The sequence below is a fragment of the Pseudorca crassidens genome, chromosome 8, assembly GCF_039906515.1.
Source record: "Pseudorca crassidens isolate mPseCra1 chromosome 8, mPseCra1.hap1, whole genome shotgun sequence".
In the NCBI taxonomy this organism is placed as follows: Eukaryota; Metazoa; Chordata; class Mammalia; order Artiodactyla; family Delphinidae; genus Pseudorca; species Pseudorca crassidens.
In genome coordinates, this window is record NC_090303.1 from 19,235,606 (window position 1) to 19,253,908 (window position 18,303).

General features: G+C 47.2%; 1 protein-coding gene across 5 annotated transcripts in view; it reads left to right on the forward strand.

The window, feature by feature from the left end:
* The first annotated feature begins 2,385 nt into the window (after positions 1-2,385).
* Positions 2,386-18,303, forward strand: part of ATXN7L1 (ataxin 7 like 1) — a 239,745-nt gene continuing 223,827 nt past the window's right edge. For all 5 annotated transcript variants that reach the window (XM_067745960.1, XM_067745961.1, XM_067745964.1 and 2 more), the window contains exons 1-2: positions 2,386-2,583; positions 3,091-3,159. In XM_067745960.1, coding sequence (XP_067602061.1) covers positions 2,403-2,583; positions 3,091-3,159 — 250 coding nt within the window. In that variant the 5' untranslated portion in view covers positions 2,386-2,402. The remainder of the gene's footprint in view (positions 2,584-3,090; positions 3,160-18,303) is intronic.

Here is an 18,303-nt window from a genome sequence, read left to right on the forward strand (position 1 = left end):
GAGGCTCAAAAGAGGAACAAGGGAACGTTGCTCAGACTCTTCCTTTGTTAAACGTATTTTTCTAGTAAGTTTTTTGTTAACCCATCACTTTACACCCAAACCATTCTGTATTAGTTATCTATTGCCATGTAACAAGTTACTTAACAACTTAAAATGACAAGCGTTAAGGATCTCACAGTTTATGTGGATCGGGAATACAGGCTTGACTTAGCTGAGAACCTCTGCCTCGAGGTCTTTCACAACTGTGGGCCAGGGCTGTGGTCTCATCTCCAGGCTCGATTGGAGAAGGACACGCCTGTAAACTCTTGTGGCTGTTGACAGGAGTCAGCACCTCACGGGATACTGAACAAAGAGCCTCACTTCCTCATGGCCTGTTGGCCAGAGGCCTCCCTCAGTTCCTTGCCACATGTACCTCTCCAAAGGGCAGTTCACAACTGCAAGCTGTGGCCTTCCCTTAGAGCAGGCCAGTGACAGCAAGAGTGAGCAAGACAGAAGCCACAGTCTTTTTGGAACCTAACCTCAGAAGGGACATCACTTTGCCACATTCTATTTGTTAGAAGCAAGTCACTAGGTCCAGCCCACAGAGAAGGGGAGGGAATCACAGAAGGGCATGCAAACCAGGATGTGGGGGTCATTGGGGTCATCTTAGAGGCTGCCTACCACCCTTGCATGCACAATGAGGAATAAACACCAAAATGGAAGGAAAATTGGAAAGCTGTAGGGGAAGAGGAAAATGTTCTATGATCTAATTACTTCTGCCTCTGAGCTCGCTCTCTCCCTTTCCCCAAATCCAGTCATACAACGTATTCTCTGATGAGGCCCTTCTTCACAGTGTCTCTCATACCTGTCTCCTCCTCTCCACCTGCATGGGACCATCAAAGTTCAGGCCTTCCTTTCTTCACATAATGGATAGTGCAGCACTACTTTTCTAACCAGCTTCCAGAGTCCAGTACATCCTAAACCTGGCTTTGAGGTACAGGATGCCAAGTGCAGGAGCATAAGATGACAGGCACAGCAGACCTCGGTACAAAGCAACTTCAAATCCATGCTCTTCAGCCATGGGGCAGAAACAGAGGTTGTAAGAACTAAAAGGGTGCTGGGGGAAATGAGGGAAATATATCGATTGTGGGAGAGTGTCTGTATATTTTAGGTAATTCCTAGTAAATTAAATGACTTTTTTTTTTTTTAAGGGAGAGATACCAGAAGACCTTCTAAGGCCTTTGCTGCCAACCCCTAGGGAGAGGGGGGGAAATCTCAATTAAAGCCTCAAATGTCCAAAATCCAGAGAAAATTTAATGCTTCCTTTCTAGCTGGCCAAAGAAGTTAAGCCTGAAGTGAATTCTCCCAGCAATCAGATTCCCGGCCGTCGGTTGCACGCGCTAATCCGGGCCATCCTCATCTCACAGTGGGGAGCGCTGGAAACGGCTCCAGGGACTTGGCCCGCTAAGCAGCATCCTCCGATAGTGGTGAGTCCGCTCTCCCACTATCGTGATACTGGAGCAAAGTCTACGCAGTGGTTCTCTGAGAGCCGGAGACACGCGTCGCGCGGAGAATCTGGGGGGACCCCCGGCCCTGAGTTTTGAGCTTTGAACGCCCCGCCGTCTGAGATGGGAAGGCAGCTCCTCTCGCTGAGATGGGAAGGCAGCTCCAAATACATATCAAAATATGTATTTGATATATGTATTTGTCCCATCTCGCTGAGATGGGAAGGCAGCTCCAAACTCACCTGCTTTTTAGAACCACTTCCATCTACCCACTGGTCTCAGCTCCCAAAGGCATCCGCAGAATCCTCCACGGCCCAAGGTACACCGTGAAAGAGAAGACACGGTGGAGGGAGAGGTGGCTGGGAGGAGAGGTCACCAGGGTCCCCTCCCTGGCTTGGGGTGGTCGTCGGGGAAGGGGGCTGCTCGGCCCCTCCCCACTAAGCGGCGGGAATCCTCGCGGGGGCGCCTCACCGTGGGCGACAGGCACCGGCGAGGGAAGGACGCGCTGGAGGGGCTGCGTGCAAAAACTTTCCGTCCTCGAGCGCAACTCTGCGGGGAAGACCGTCCTTCCCATGGCCCCAAGTCGCGCCTCTCTCAGGCCATCCCCGACCCCTGCCCGCACGCCCAGCCCCTGCGACCCCGGCTCCCGGGTGCCGGCGGTGGCCACGGCGCCGTAGCATCCCAGGGCCGGGCGCTGCAGCCTCGAGTCCCGGCGCGCGGCCCCGCCCCCGGCGGCGGGCGTGCGGGCGCCGGGCTTCGGGGCGTCTCTCTGGTGCCCCTGGCGGCGGCGGACGCCGAGAGCCGAGCCGGGCCGGGCGCTGAACGCCGGCTCCTCCTCCCTCGCTCTCTCCTCCTCCTCTGCCTCCCTCCCTCCCTCCCTCCCCCTTTCAGAACACTCAATGTCGGAACGTTCCGAAGATGACGTCGGAGCGTTCTCGAATCCCGTGTCTCTCGGCTGCTGCTGCCGAAGGAACAGGGAAAAAGCAACAAGAAGGAAGAGCAATGGCGACACTGGATCGCAAAGTGCCCAGTCCGGAGGCGTTTCTGGGCAAACCCTGGTCCTCCTGGATCGACGCCGCCAAATTACACTGCTCCGACAGTAAGAACCCCACCGCCTCCTCCTCCTTTTATTACCCTGTAACCTTTCCATTCACCTAGAGCCACTGGGAAAAAGTGTGTGTGTGGAGAGAGAGTGGCCCCCGGTGTCCTCCATGCTTCTCCCTCTCTCTAAATAAATACACACAGAGACAGATCATCAATGCACAGGGAGAGGCCCTGCTGCCAGGGCTGTCTGTCTGTCTGTCTGTGCCCGCTCCCCGTGGCAGCCCGCGGGGTGGGCTTTCACAGCCCCACGGTGTATCCGTTCAAAAGGCTACTCTGTTGCTGCTTGCATAGTTTTTTTGGTACCTATCTGGGCCAGGTAGATGGAAATACGGACTTGGGAGAAAATGTTGCATTGTCAATTTTTGAAAGATTTTCATATCCAGTATTTATATCGATCTGTTTGCAAATAAACACTCTCCCTCCCCCCCCTTGACTTTGGCTCCCCCCCTTTTTTTCTCTTTTTGTCCTTATTTTCTTTTTTCCTTTTCTTTTTCATCTGCAGATGTAGATTTAGAAGAGGCTGGAAAAGAGGGTGGAAAAAGCAGGGAGGTTATGAGGCTTAATAAAGAAGGTAAGTGGAGCTACTGGCATCTTAGTGTTAGCATGTGTGGCAGAATCTTCACAGGATTTCGACTATAATGTGAATTGTTCTGCTGGGTACAGAGTGACTAAGGCTTGTCAAAAATTGAGCACGCCCAGGTGACTACTGCTTCGTGTTAACTTCTTTCAAAGTATAAATACAACTGGGGGGTAGAGGCGGGGAGGTTGTTGACGGCAGAAGTTTCCTGCACTTCAGCTGGAGTCCACATTTGGACCTTCTGGTGCATATCTGCCATTCGCCTTTGGAGCATCATTGCCAAATGGTGCGGGGTGGAAGTCGCTGAAATGAGGAGCGGGGCTCCCTTCACAAGCACCCCAGCCTTCCTCGTGGGTAAATACACAACAATTTAATGAACCCGATGTGGTCAATCATCCCAGCAGCTACTTCTCCACTCTCCCCTGAAAGCCATGGTACGTGGCAAACCTTTGCAGCAAGTTACGTTTGGCACACTTTGTGTTTGGTCACAGATTGTTATGTGGTGAGCAGGGTTAGGGGCATCTGTGTGTGCAGCCCCCAGTCGGTCACCCATCTCTGCTTCCCCAGCGTGGAATGGAAATACAGTACCTGAAATGGGACACAGTGAGTAGCTAGGTCATCCCAGATGGAGGCAGGCGAGTGAAGCCACAGCCTACTGGAACTGGGCATCAAACACACATGGTCGTCATAAATAAATCATAGCCTATTCGCGTTTGCAAGCCTGCCATATGTAACTCTGACCTGTGGGCTTCACATGGAGCAACTCCAGAGGCCACTTTCTGCTGAACAAATGGATGGGTTCATTTGAATTGTGATTTACTAACTGGTGTCTTGTAAACGTGGTTGGCTGAAATTGGGTGTGGGAGGAGGTGCAGGGGGGCAGAAGAGGTTGGCAGGAAGTGTTGAAAGAGTTCAGCCATAAGTAGGCCATAGGAGCCTGGCTCATCCAAAATGAATGGAGAAAAGGCCATTAGACACAAAAGAACGGTCTCCCTCATAAACCACAGTGTCACCCTGGTAGGCAGCTGAAACCTGCTTGGAAAGATGGAACTCATTTTGTGGATCACACCTCAGACAGACGGTTTTCTGTGCCCAATCGTTTCCTGACCATCCAGTGAGAGGAGAATTTGTGCTTCAGAAAAAATGACATGGAGGTTCAAATGCATGCATATTCAAGGACAGTGCTCTAGCGTAATGTTTCTGCTAATTAAGCACTTTGGGAACGAAACCTTATTCTAAAGATGTTTGCTTCTAAATATCTTAGTGTGATCTTGACATGTGTCTTTAGGATGCACAAGGGAATGATGTCAAGTGGGCTTCTTACAAGCGGCAGCTTATTTGTGCGCAGTGTCCTTGTGTGTTGGCATTGGAAAGTATCACTGGAGATTGTTTTTCTTCACAAACTGTTAACATCTTTAAAAGCTTACGGGGGGCTTCCGTGGTGGCGCAGTGGTTGAGAGTCCACCTGCCGATGCAGGGGACGCGGGTTCGTGCCCTGGTCCGGGAAGATCCCACATGCCGCGGAGCGGCTGGGCCTGTGAGCCACGGCCACTGAGACTGCACGTCCGGAGCCTGTGCTCCGCAACGGGAGAGGCCACAACAGTGAGAGGCCCGCGTATGGCAAAAAAAAAAAAAAAAGCTTACGGGACTCAGTTATCAGACCGCTGGCAATGAACAGGTTTCCACGAAAGGAGATGAAGTTGTAAAAACCTTTAAAGTTGAATAAAGGTCATGGTATGGCCCAGAATTGGCACCTCTCAGACCTGCGTGATAGATTATGACTATGGCACACAAAACTCATATTCTGCACCGTTCTCTGGGCTTCTGGTTCAAAAAACTCTCATTCTCAGATTCTCTTTGCATCATGAGAAATAGATTCTTTTAAGGAAAGAAAAAACGTAAAGCTCTCCTTTCCTCAGAAGTCACAAGTGGTACATCCCGCTTATTATATCCTTTTCCTGTAAAGGTACAAAGATTTAGCTCCTAATGATATGCATTTGCATTAAGGACCCCCACTGTTCAGTGTAACATGCAATTGCTGAGTTCACCAAATAGCCATGGATGGGCTGAAATCTCTTTGTTCGTGGGCCTGGTGGAGTAGGTCTGGGTTAGCAATTCCTGGAGGTCTTCCTGGCATGTGCACACAGTTTTCTTTATGGATAGCGTATACATACATGAACTATATATCTCTTCCCCATGGTGAGGAGTTTAAAGGTTGAGCTGAGACTTGGTGTCAGGGTGTTTGGTTGCCAAAGTTCCCGGAAACACTGGTTGCCTTAGTCTCGCTGTTGGCCTTCTTGTTGGAGTCATTGTGTGGCAGGTCTCAGGATGAATATGGTTGTGGATGGATCTCTGCAGGACAAAACGTGGCCTAGGTGTGATTGTGTTTCTCCGTGTGTGAGCATCCATAGACTGACCGGAATGTCATCAACAGTAAGCAGGTCTTGAGATTTGTGCTTTAATAGCAATGAATAGATAAAGTTTAGGAATTCCAATTAAGAAATGAAGGCATATGATCCAGATTTTGATATTTTTTTTTATTGTGGTAAAATAAACAGAACATAAAATTTACCATTTTAACCATTTTAAAGTCTACAATTCAGTGATCCTAAGTACATTCACCGTGTTGTACAGCCCTCAGCACCATCCATTTCCTGAACGTTTTCATCATCTCAACCAGAAACCCTGTCTCCACTGTATAATAATTTCCCAGTCGCCCTCCCCCAGGGCCGAGCCCTGGAAACCTCTATTCTATTTTCTGTCTCTAGGAAGTTGCCTATTCTAGATACTATATATTTGCAATATGTGTCCCTTTGTGTCCAACTTCTTTCACTTAGCATCATGTTTTCATTGTTCATCCGTGTGGCAGCGGGTATCAGAATTTCATTCCTTTTTATGACTGAATAATATTCCATTGTATGTACATGCCATGTTTTGTTTATTCATTGTCTGCTGATGGACATTTGGCTTGTTTCCACCTTTTGACTATCGTCAGTAATGCTGCTGTGAACATTGTGATGTGATATTTTTTATAGACTAAGCTCAGGGAAAAAAATTAGGCTGGGAAAGTGAAAAAATAATCATTTTACCCTCTGCCTCCATCTGGCCACAGCTTCAGAAGGTACAGGAAGGACTTGCCAACTTTTGAACAACCTGATTATTGTGAGATAATTCCTTCTGTGTTTCTTGAACTTTTTTCTACTTCAATTCTCCACGTATATCAGTATGAAATGTTAACTGAATGCTTTGAAATTTCTGTAGTAAAGTCTTCACATTCATGTTATTATTTTGTCCAAAGTTAGCTACAATTATGGTCAAGAGGAATTTGGCAAATAACTTTTGAACCTTGCCAGATCATCACCTGGGTTCAGAAGGTGTTGTTAATCCCGTGCTTGTGTGTGGTCATGTGGTGTTATATTGAGGGCAGCCTGAAGCGGTGAAGGGAGCAGGGGAGAGGACTTTAAGCCCGCTTCCTCATCCCGTATAATATGACCTTGGGAATATCACTTCCCTTGTCTGGGCCTGTTTTCTTTCTTGTAAAGTAAGGGAGTGGATTAAAAGTCTCCTGAGGTCCCTTTGAGACCTCTGAACCTAAGTGTCTCTGTTGAATGTACCTACATTTGAGATGCAGTCATACTAGACAGGCTGTTTTTTGAAGAAACTTAAAAAAAAAAAAAAAAAAGCAAGCCCTCACATTAAAAATACCTTACACTACTACATCCTGGCTTTATTTTCTCCTTTTATAATCTCTTGGTGGCAAACCTCACTGCATCTCCTACAAAAGCATATTGTGCTGCAAATAGTTTGTGAATGGTATGCGGCCTTGAGGACTCTGAGAAAACTGAGGGTCTGAGTCCAAAGCCCAGGGTAATGTGTTCCCCGTAGTGGAGAGGGGGTTGACCTCAGTCAGCTTGGATCCATCAAGCACTGAGATTTCCTAAGAGGAGGAGTCCCAGAAACCTGATCAGCCTAATCTAATATGTGAGCTGCCATTATGATAGAAAATTCCAAGGCCATTCATCTAGCTAACCTTTTAAAATAATTTTCTCACTCCAGCTTCATAGATTTATTGGAAGACTTTTTTCAAGCTAATTGGGGAAAAGCTCTGTGATTTAGAAAGATGTCTCCCTTTTCTAATTGCCTCACCTGAACTTTTTTTTTTAAGAACGTCATTTCATAAATAAGGACCAGGTGCCTATGGCTCGTAAGTGTCCTGGACTATACAGCTTCGGAGATAATAACAGGGTTGTTATAAGGATTTACTGAGGTGATACAAAGGGCTTAGTACAAAATAAGCACTTAATGAATATGTGCCGTTATTATTTTTTAGATGTTATTAGGATTATCATCATCATGTATTAATGAAGCTAGTTCTAGAAAATTTTATTATTATAACCAACTAGGACTTTTAACTAATCAGTGATGAACAGAAAAGATATACTCAATCAGAAATTTCATTTTTAGAGTAAACCATGTTATACTTTTATAAAGCTAAGGATTTTTTAAAAACTGATTTCTGTGCTATCCATGCTTTTAATGGAGTACAGCTGATATGTAGTCGTTGATAACTTTTATCAAGAGCTAGAGAAAAATACTTTGGCATTTTGGGGCTTATGGCTGAGAAAGATTTACAAAGTTCTTTCTGGGGACCAGGAGGTCTAAAAAATAATTTTTTAAATAATCGATCAGTTGTTTAATCTGATCAGTGAAGATAGAAAGTCCTAATAGATCATTGTTTGGGTCTTTTGGAAGCCTACCCTCATTACTTCGGGCGTGTGTGTGTGTGTGTGTGTGTGTGTGTGTGTGTGTGTGTGTGTGTGTGTGTGTGTGTGTGTGTCAGTGTTCCCAGGTGTTTCGATTTGATGTAGGTAAACTTGTGGAATGCTTCCAGTTTGAAAACTGTTCAGGGGACAGTAAGATCTTGCTGTGACTGTGAGAGTTTGCTGTTCTCCTGAGATGCTGGTGGAGTCAGGCTGGTCTACAGGAGGAAGCACGGAACATGGGAATGTATTCAACTCAAGTCTAGGAGTCCTGCGTTTATGGCTGGATGGGAGCAAATCGGAGAAAAGATGGCAACTGACCTGGTAAGAATGGAGGGTTCTTAGAATCCAAGCCAGGGAAGCCAGCGACAAGTGGTGGTGATTTCTAGTAAACTGCGGACAGTTCCCCTTTATCCTCATACGGACAACTCCATTATCTATGCTAATAGGCGATAGGAAGACACCAAGTCCACAGATTATATCGATAAACCTCATCTTCGCCATTGATTTCAACTGCTTTCTCCATTAAGCCTACCTTCCTCCCCTTTTGCTAACGAGCAGCAACATTTGTTCACTTTGGCGCTTCATTATCATCTCTCTTCTTTTGCCCAGTGCTTGGGATGAAAGGACATGAGAGACAGAGTGGCCTCAAGGTGGTAGGGAGGAAAGATGAAAAGGAGGAGAAGGGCTTGGAGAATGAATCAGCTTCACAGCTGCATCCCGCCGATGGAGGGCGGAGGGCGGGGGGCGGGGAGCGCCAGAACCAGGGCGGCAAAGCCGAGGGAGGGGATTTCCAGCACCATCTAGTTTTGAAAATACACAGCCTTTAAAATGACTATCTCTTTAAATATACAAGTATTTCCATGTGCCTGGGTTCTCATGTGGAGAAAATGTGGCTCTGGCTCCTTCCAGAAGGTACAGTCACCTTGTGCTGGGTTCTCGTCATATGTCAGTCTACAAGAATGATGCTTTTATCTCTGGAAAATGTAGACTGTTTCCCTCTCTCTTTCTATCTCATTTAAATGCTTCTTATTTTTTAAAAATAATGTTCACGTGTTACAAAGTTGAGAAGGGTATGCAGTGAAAAGAAAGTCTCCCTTTTACCCTTGTCCCCAGTTGCTTGTGTATCTTTCCCAAGATAGTCTATGTGCATTCAAGTAGACACATAGATAGTTTTTCCTGCCTGCTTTCGCCACATGGCTGACAGCATCCTATAAGTATTGCCTAGTGTCTTGCCCTTTCCATTTATCTTAGGGAGTGGTCCGCATCAGTTCATGAGGAGCTACTGCAGTGTCTTTTTGGTGCCTGCTTAATGGGAGGATGGTTTAAGCCTCTGGGTGTCTTGCTTAGTTTTTAATACCTCCTCCTGCTTTCTTGGCCTCCGTCGTGCATTTGAGACTGACAGTGGGACAGCACTGGGCTAGGCCTGGGGGGACAGCAGTGAAAAAGCGCAGCCCTTGCATTGTGGCGCTCCCATCCTAGCAGCCAAGGCAGACATTAAAAAAGTCGTGGCGACCGTGGTGAGTGTTCTGAAAGGGAAAATTGGGGTACTGTTGGAAAGCACGACAGGGGGCCTAATTTAGGTTAGGGGTTCAGTGAATGCCTCCCTGAGGAAATCTTATTTATGCCAAAACCTGGAGAATGAATGGAAGTTATCCATATGCAGGGCTGGGTGGGACGGAGCTAAAGGAAACAACATGTGTGCAGGCCCAAAGTGAGAGAATGTAGAATGTTCTAGAAACTAAAAAGTCTGTTGCTGGTGTGATGATAGCAAAGCAGAGAGTGGTCTAAAGTTTCTCAGCAGGAACACTACTTCTTTGTGGTGGGGGACTGTCCTGTGTGTTATAGGATGTTCAGCATCCCTAGCCTCTGTCACTAGATTCCAGTGGCACCTACCCCTCCCTTGAATTGAAAAAACCAAAAATGTCTCCAGACATTGCCCAAGGTCCTGGGAATGGGGTGGCAGAGTACCAAATCACCCTGATAGAGAACCAGTGGTGTAAGGTGAGGCTAGAAAGGCTGAGAACACAAGAAAAATAGACTCAACAATATCCTGCTACCATCTTTCTGTTTCTTAGGCCTGAGTTCCCGGTGAGGCAGCCTTACTGAATGCTTAGCAAGCACGCGTGGAGCAGTGACTGTCCCCCGCACGGTGCTACCTTTGGGAGCATCTAAAGAGAGAAGACTCCATCCCTCATGCAGTTCTCCTCCAAAGGTTTCCGAGACGACCCCTCCAAACCTTTGTGTCCATTCTATAGTAAATGGTGACAGCACTGAGATTCAGGTTCTAATTCCGGGTGGCCCAGCCCTCCCTCACTGCGGGTGGAGGAGACCCCAGGGCGCCGATTCGGATAATGATGGCATTTATCGTACGGGGGTCCCTGATGTCAGAAGCGTCACGGTGAAGCATTAAGGATTTCAGTTTATATTTAAAGTCAGGCTGGAAATACAACTGGCGTTCTGTGCAGTTGATTACCCGTGGGATTTGTCTGAAATGGGGATCCACATGATGGAGAGCAAAGCGGCTGGTTTCAGGATTTCCACATTAAGGATTAGAAAATAGGAAGGGCAGAAGAGGATCGGATTCCTGAGGGCTCTGGCCTGTGTGCCAAGTGGTCTGTGGCATTATTTAGGCCTGGAAGGCCATGTTCACTCTAGCCAGTGGCTCACAGAGGCCTGCTGCCTCCGCTTCAGAAGTGATTTAGGGAAGTTAGGCAGATTTGGGTTTTGCCTGGTTTTCTGTGTACATCGTGTTTATATCCTTTGGGCTAAGCTTTCATTCATGACGCTTTGTTTCATTCATGACATCCTTTGGAAGTAGACGTAAAATGGTAGCAGCAGACACAGGGAGACCCTGTCCTAATCAAATCCCTTTTATCCAAGGACCCCATCCTCTGAGGTGGCCCAGTGTTCATGTCTGGAAACTAGGGTCATTTAGTGACTGCAATAGAAGTGACATCACCAAGAGGGTGACATAGGTCATTCCCGACTTTGCCCCTCCTCACAAGAACAACTACCAGCTATTCACGGACAAGACACCACTGGAGAAAATCCTAGAACACAGGGGTGAGGCAGAAGCACACCTCTGTGCCACAGAGAGCAAGACAGATGGCTTTAGAAGGGTCAGAGGGGCAGCTACACGTGACTGCGTGCCCCTGCCCCAGGCCAGCAGCACCCTTGAGGAGACGCTGCCCCTCTCCTTGCAGAGGACCGCAGGGACATCCACACACCCGCCCCAGTGTGTGGGTCACTTCTTGGGAGCCCTGATGCCAGTCTTGCCTCGCAGGGACCACGGGGGAATCTCCAGGGCTTGACCACTGGGAGTCCAGTCATGACCGCAGCAATCAAAGGTAGCTCTGATGGAGAGCGAGAGGGTTGGCCGGTGGGTTGACCTTCTTCCGAATTGTAGAAACTGAATGTAAAGCGCTGACTTCCGTGTGTGTCTCTCTCCTAAAATTCTTGGTGCGATGTTCTGCCGAGGTGGGGCTCCCGGCTAATGCTGGTCGGCTGGCTCTCTCTTACTCTCCTGTGCCAGAGCTCAGATTGGCCACATCAGCCAAATGGACTTGGATTTGGACCCTGAGGCACTTGAACTAATGATGAGAGCCTAGGAAAGCCCTTCCTGCAAGTGAGCTGAGGCCGAGGACCCTTACCATGCCAGCGTTAGACTCGGCTACGCAGTTGCCTCTAAGTCAAGCTGGAATTCCACTGTGGGGAAAGCTTTTGTTTTTATGTGGATGCTTTATCTTTGTACCTGTGGTTTCATAACACAATTCTGCTTGCCAATTTCAGGGATCAGGTGCTTAAAGAAAAAAGGAAACCAAGTAAATACTCTCTAGGGCAGGACAGAGTAACATCAGGAAGATAAAAGTGACTCAGTGACAGGCTCCTTGAACATAGGAGCAGTTATCAGTGTACCTGTTCTGTGAAGCCAGTTGCGGTTCTCTGAACATTAACAGTTCAAGGACCCCTTTTGCCGGGGGATTGTGGGAGCAGGGGAGCTCTGTGACCCTGCCGCAATACACCAATAGGTCATGGAGTCCTGGGTTGGGGGTGGGGAGACAGGACATCCAAACTGATGACACTAACCAGGGTATGGAAGATGGTTAAGACACATTCCTAGTTTGGTTGTATCAGACCAAGGTGGTGTCTAGCTCTTTCTCAGAGCATAGTGTCCACAAAAAGACAAATACGATATGATTTCACTTATATGAGGTTCCTAGAGGAGTTATATTCATTGAGACAGAGAGTAGAATGGGGGTTGCCAGGGACTGAGGGAGGGGGGAAGTGGAGAATTTGTGTTTAATGGGTACAGAGTTCCAGCTGTTCCAGGGAAAGATGAAAAAGTTCTGGAGATGGATGGCGGTGACAGTGAACTGAACATGTAAAAATGGCGAAAATGGTAAATTTTCATGTTATGTCTATTTTATCACAAAAGTGCATTGGCATTGCAGGCTTAGAAGCTTCATGGAGCATTATTTAAATCTGGAGTCAGCCACTTAGTAGCTGTGTAATAGGATAACTTTTCTGAGCCTCAATTTCCTCATTTTCAGAATAAGAATAATAGCAGCTCTCAGGGTTGATGTGAAAACACATGAGATACTATGTGGCATACAGTAGGTACTCAATAATGTAAGCTTCTCTTATGGTGACTGTCACTTTTACCAGGAACTTGGGTTCTCTTCCTTGCCTTAGCCGAGCTACCACTTCCAGGGGACAGACGGCATCCTTACTGCTCCAGGAGTGTGGCTTGACTCACTAGACATCTTTGGTCAATATTTTGTCCCTCATGCTTTAAGGATGCCAGGAATAAAAACAAGAAGAGTTGGACCCATGTCCCTGTGCTGTGAGTTTTGAAGGGCAAGTCAGTTTCAGTTTTCCAAAGTGTGGTCATTTGGGGGACCCTGTGTTGAAATCACCTAGGTACTTAGCATCCCAGGCTGCAGTGACACTGAATCTGAAGCACTCAGAGTGGAACACAAGAATGTGCATTTTAACACGCTCCCTAGGTGGCTCTGATGTTTACTGAACTTTGGTTACAGGAAGTGGCTCTCGACCCTGCCCACCTTGGGAATCCTTTGTGAAGCTCTTTAAAGGCCGAGGCACCAGGACCACTCCCAGACACTTGGATTCCGTAGGTCCAGTTTAAGGGCTTCCGGGGAGCTGCTTATATGTTTTTTAAAATTTCTTCTTCTTATTATTATTATGTGTTTTTAAAAATAACAATCATAGCTGCCATTTACTGGGCATTGAGTAGGTGCCAGACATAGAGCTAAATGTGCATTTTTCTCATTTAACCCTCATGACACTCTCTAAGGCAATTCCTGTATCAACCTCATTTTAGAGATTAGGAAACTGAAGCTCAGCGAGGTTAAGTGGTTTACCCAAGGTGATACAGCAGGGAAGAAGAGCTGGGATTTGAACCCAGAGGCAGGCTGATTCCAGAGGCAGTACTCTTAAGCACTGTGTCATAATGTTGCCCTAGGAGCAGGGCTAGGACTACGGGGAGGCCGGCGGGGCCCCCAGAACACACGTTTAAAGATGCACACACAGGCTCCTGCAAATGCAGAGCGAGGGCCTCCTTAAATGCTGCACTCGAGCACCTCACTCACCTCACTCACCTCACCCTAGTACCAGCCCTGCCTCAAAGAGCATGTTCTTTAAGCAAAATGGTTATAGTTTTCTTCCCCCTCATGTGTGTAAGCCTGTGGCCTGCTGATGGGGCCCCAGGTCTCCCCATCAGTGAAATGCTTTCTCATCCTAAGGCCCCAGCTCTGGGGCCTCTGTGGTCAGAGCCCTGGCCTCAGGGAAATCTCAGGAGCTGACTTAAACTGTTCCTTTTTGGGAGAAGGTGTTAGCAGAGATGGTTGCCAAGCAACTCCAGGGGCATCTATCTACAGTGATGATTTCTCTTTTTTTTCCCCCTTTTGAACATCTTCTAGGCCGCTTTTTAGTTTCCCTCTTGGCAGTGGGATTGTTAGTGATTTCATGAAGGGTGTGCTCCTTTGGATGCTGGAACGGAGATTCCTTTTCAATACCCTCCAGTTAGAGGTGACCTATTGATGGGCAATGCGCCTGCTAAGTGGGTGTGAAAGACCTTTGACTTCTTCAGCCACAGAGATACCCTAGTTGTGACTGGCTCTGAGGGGCAGTGACAAAGAAGAGTCTGTGACTGGACTGGCTGAGAGAGGCACAGAATGCATCTCCCACATGAGGATAGGGTGACGTGGTGATGTTCAGGTCCGTGACTCTGGATTTCACCTACTCCCCATTGACCAGGGTACTTAGCATTTTGTACGTGGGGACCTGGCTGGTCCTCAAGGAACTGGATGAAGATCTCTCTCTCTCTCTCTCTCTCTCTCTCTCTGTCTCAGTGGTTTTAGAGACCAGGGGATCCCTCGACATGTGTTTCCTCTTCAGCACTGTCCCTCCTACGCAGTTCCCTCATCAGCGTGGGGTTTCAGGTGACCTTTGATGGGCCCTAGTCCCTTGGTCTGCCGGCCGGTGTTTTGATCCTCCTGAAGAGGCCCAGAGCTCGTGGGCTGGAACACCTTTCCCATGTGATGGAATCTGCCGCAGACTGTCAGGAAGAAAGGGGAACACTGGGAAAGTGAGACCGGTCACGTTTGGGTGAGGCTGGCTCCATTCGGCCCACCCACCAATGACAGCCCCGTGACCCTCGTCCCCAGACTCCAGGCTTCTGTTCCTTGGCACTACACCCTTGACCTTGACCATTGTGTCCTTCCTCACCGTCTTTTGCAGAAGCAGGGCAAATGGACTCAAATGAGTCCTGTCACTTTCAGAGGCTCAGACCAAACACGTAATGGCAGAAGACCTTTGAAAAGAGAGATGGCTCTGTTTTGTGCAAACCCAATATAGAATAATCCAGCCTTGGACCGATTAGGGGGCTGTTTGCTTTCCAAACGAAATTATTGGGGATTTCATTAGATAGTAGACTGCCCTTGAGCTTTTTGAACACCTTATTTTCTTTTCCAAAGATTTGGTGATGCCCACTTTTTAATTAATTTATTTATTTTTGCTGTGCTGGGTCTTCGTTTCTGTGCGAGGGCTTTCTCTAGTTGTGGCGAGCGGGGGCCACTCTTCATCGCGGTGCGTGGGCCTCTCACTATTGCGGCCTGTCCCGTTGCGGAGCACAGGCTCCAGACGCGCAGGCTCAATAGTTGTGGCTCACGGGCCCAGTTGCTCCGCGGCATGTGGGATCTTCCCGGACCAGGGCTCGAACACGTGTTCCCTGCATTAGCAGGCAGATTCTCAACCACTGCACCACCAGGGAAGCCTGGTGATGCCCACTTTTAGGCCTCTCCTGCCAACCCCTCCCAGCTCCCCCCTTCCCTCCAGGGTTTGCTCTGTGGCAACCCGCCCTTCTCCTTGCTCACGCCTCTGGCATACTGCATTGGAAAGCCCCTCACAGGCATCCTTACTGCACCCCCAGTACCCCCCAGACCCAGTGCAAGTGCAGAGCCTTCTTTGTATCTTCCCTTAGCCAGTAGCTCTAGAAAGACCCTCCCTCCCTCCCTCCTCCCCTCCCCGCTCCGCGTAAGAGCAGTCCCCTGCCTCTCTCCCATCCCTCCTGGCCCTGAGCCCCCATCCCAGGCTAGCCCGCCTCATAGCCAACCTAGGTTTTTATAATAGCTGCTTAATTGGCCTCCCTGTCTCCGTCTTCCCAGAATACCAATTCAAAATTAATCTCCCGAAAAGTCACATTTTATCAGGTTGTTCCTGGAATGAAAACCCATCATCACTTCCCCATTGACCACAGTTAACGCAGTGTTCCAGGTCCCCTGTGCCTCAGTCCCTTCAAATCCTGACAGGCGGTTTGCCCCTTACGAGCCCTGTGCCCGTCTTTGGTTTTTGCCTTCCTCTCGTTCTGCGGGGCCGAAGCCCCAAACACTCTGCGGGAGCTTCCCCAGCTTCTCAGGCTGCGCAGCCTGTACCTCGACCCCGTGCTGCTGGCCGTACCCATCATGCACTTTGGCCCCTACATCGTACACTTCCTGGCCATTCCATTGCTCACCTGATGTATTATTTTCACAACTGCATTATAATCTTGTGGATTTGGGGGGAAGGGAGGAGGGACCACATCATCCCTTTTTCTTTCCTGAGTTATTTTCAACTAATAAGAGTGTTACAATTCAGCTAGACATCCAGTTTGGTTTTCAGGTACGTGTCTTGTGAGACCTGTATTTTTATTTCTTTTTTTTTCTTTTTAATGTGGTAAAATACAAATAACATAAAATTTACCGTCTTAACCGTATTTAAGGCTACAGTTCAGGAGTGTTAAGTACTTTCACGTTGTCGTGCGACTAATCTCCAGAACTCTTTTCATCTCGTAAAACTGAACTCTGTATCCTCTAAACAACTGTACATTTATATTTTCGTTTTTAAAAGCAGTCTGGAGATGACCTGTGAGTTTCTTTGATTTAGCACCTGATTTTTTGAAGTTGTTGAGATTCTAAGAACTGGCAGGCCTCCTGAAGCTTCTGTTCAGGTGACTATTTGGAGCCACAATGCAAAAAGGCCCAGTTCAGCGTAGCGTGTTGCAGCCCCAGGATCCTCCGTGAGTTCCTACATCAGTGGTGAAAATGCAGTGCAAAAGCACTGTAGTTTGGGCCCAGCGTCACAGACACCTTTGAGCAGCCTGAAGGTTCTCGGTTCGGATTTGCTGATAAACCCAGCCCCCTGCAGCCTTGTTTCTTTTTTGCCCCACCATCTTAATGTTAAAATTAAAAATTTTCCCATGTATCAAAAAAGTTGAAATAATAGTACCACGGTCATTCATATACGCACCCCTTAGAGTTAAAAATCAGTTCACATTTTATCTGATTTCTTATAAAGATATATATTTCTGTATCCTTTGAAGATCAGTTGTAGACATCATGCCACTTCACCTCTAAATATTTATCATTTTGACACATCTTGATTGTGTAACCTTGAGCTACTCACTTAAGTTCTCAGAGCCTCACCTTATATAAGTATGTATGTGTGCTTTTGCTGAACCATTTGGAAGTAAGTCAGAGACAGCATGACACTTCACCTCTAAATACTTCAGCATGCATCTCCTAAAAATAAAAGCATTCTCCAACATAATCATAATACCAGTATCACACTTAGAAAACTAGTGGTAATCCCCGAATAGCATCTACTATTCGGTTTGTATTCAAATTTCCCCCATTGTCTGTCCCCGCCCCCTTCAAAAAGTTTATAGCTGCTTTTTCACGTAGATGTTTTTTAAATATGTATCCAGGATCCCATCAAGTTTCATGCATTACATTTGGTTTTTATGTCTGTTTAGTCACTTTAAATCTAGAAGAGTGCCCCCATGGATGTGTGCATATATATGTATAGATATATACAATATACGCATATGTATATATTTCTGTATATACATGTATAAAACATTGCTGTTTAAATTGCTTCCCATTCTGATCTGTCTGATCACTTCCTCGTGGTGTCATTTACCTTCTTTCTCTATGCCCTGTTTTCCCTCCATACTGGAAGTTAAGAGCTGAAGTCTCAGATTCAGGCTCGACATTTTGGAAAGAATACGTCCAGGTGATTCTGAGGGCTTCGTTAAACATCTCATCAGGGGCACATGATGTCAGGGGTCCCATTATTAGGTATTGATCACTTGGAAAGGTGGTGACCACCTCTCCACTGCAAAGAGATGCTTTCCTTCTGCAATTAGCATGCCATTTTGTGGGTTATGCTCTGGAACCGAGTGAGAACCCTATTCCCCAAAAAGAAATTTCTTGGAATCATCCTAGCCTCCATTGATGATCCTTGCTGGATCAGTTATTTCTTTGGGGGTCGTGGAATGGTCATTTTCAAATTCTGTCATTCTGGGAATTTCCTGGCAGTCCAACAGTTAGGACTCCTTGCTTTCACTGCCGAGGGCGCAGGTTCAATCCCTGGTCAGGGAACTAAGACCCCGCAAGCCACGTGGTGCAGCCAAAAAAAAAAAAAAAAGTTCTGTCATTCTGATCTACATGTACTGGCTGGCATTCATCTGCAAAGACCTCTTTCTCATCAACAGGGATGAACTGTTAAGTTCCTCCTAAAAAGGCAGAGTTACAGTTCCCCCTCTAATTACCAATTTTCAGAGTAAAGAGTTGAACACCTGTGGTTTGAGCTAGGGAGGGCGAGGGCAAGGACTGGGCATATTTCAATAAGATGCATGAATAGTGTGAAAACCCATAATCAATGGGAAATTCTAGATAGCTAGAGTGAGCTTTGTATGCAGAGCTCAGAAGTAAAGTATGACCATATCTTGGTTGGTAGAGTATGAGTTTAAAAACATTGAGAAACGTTTTCCCACAGGCTCAAGTGACCCTCTTCTTTAATTTGGGGAAGGAAGAAG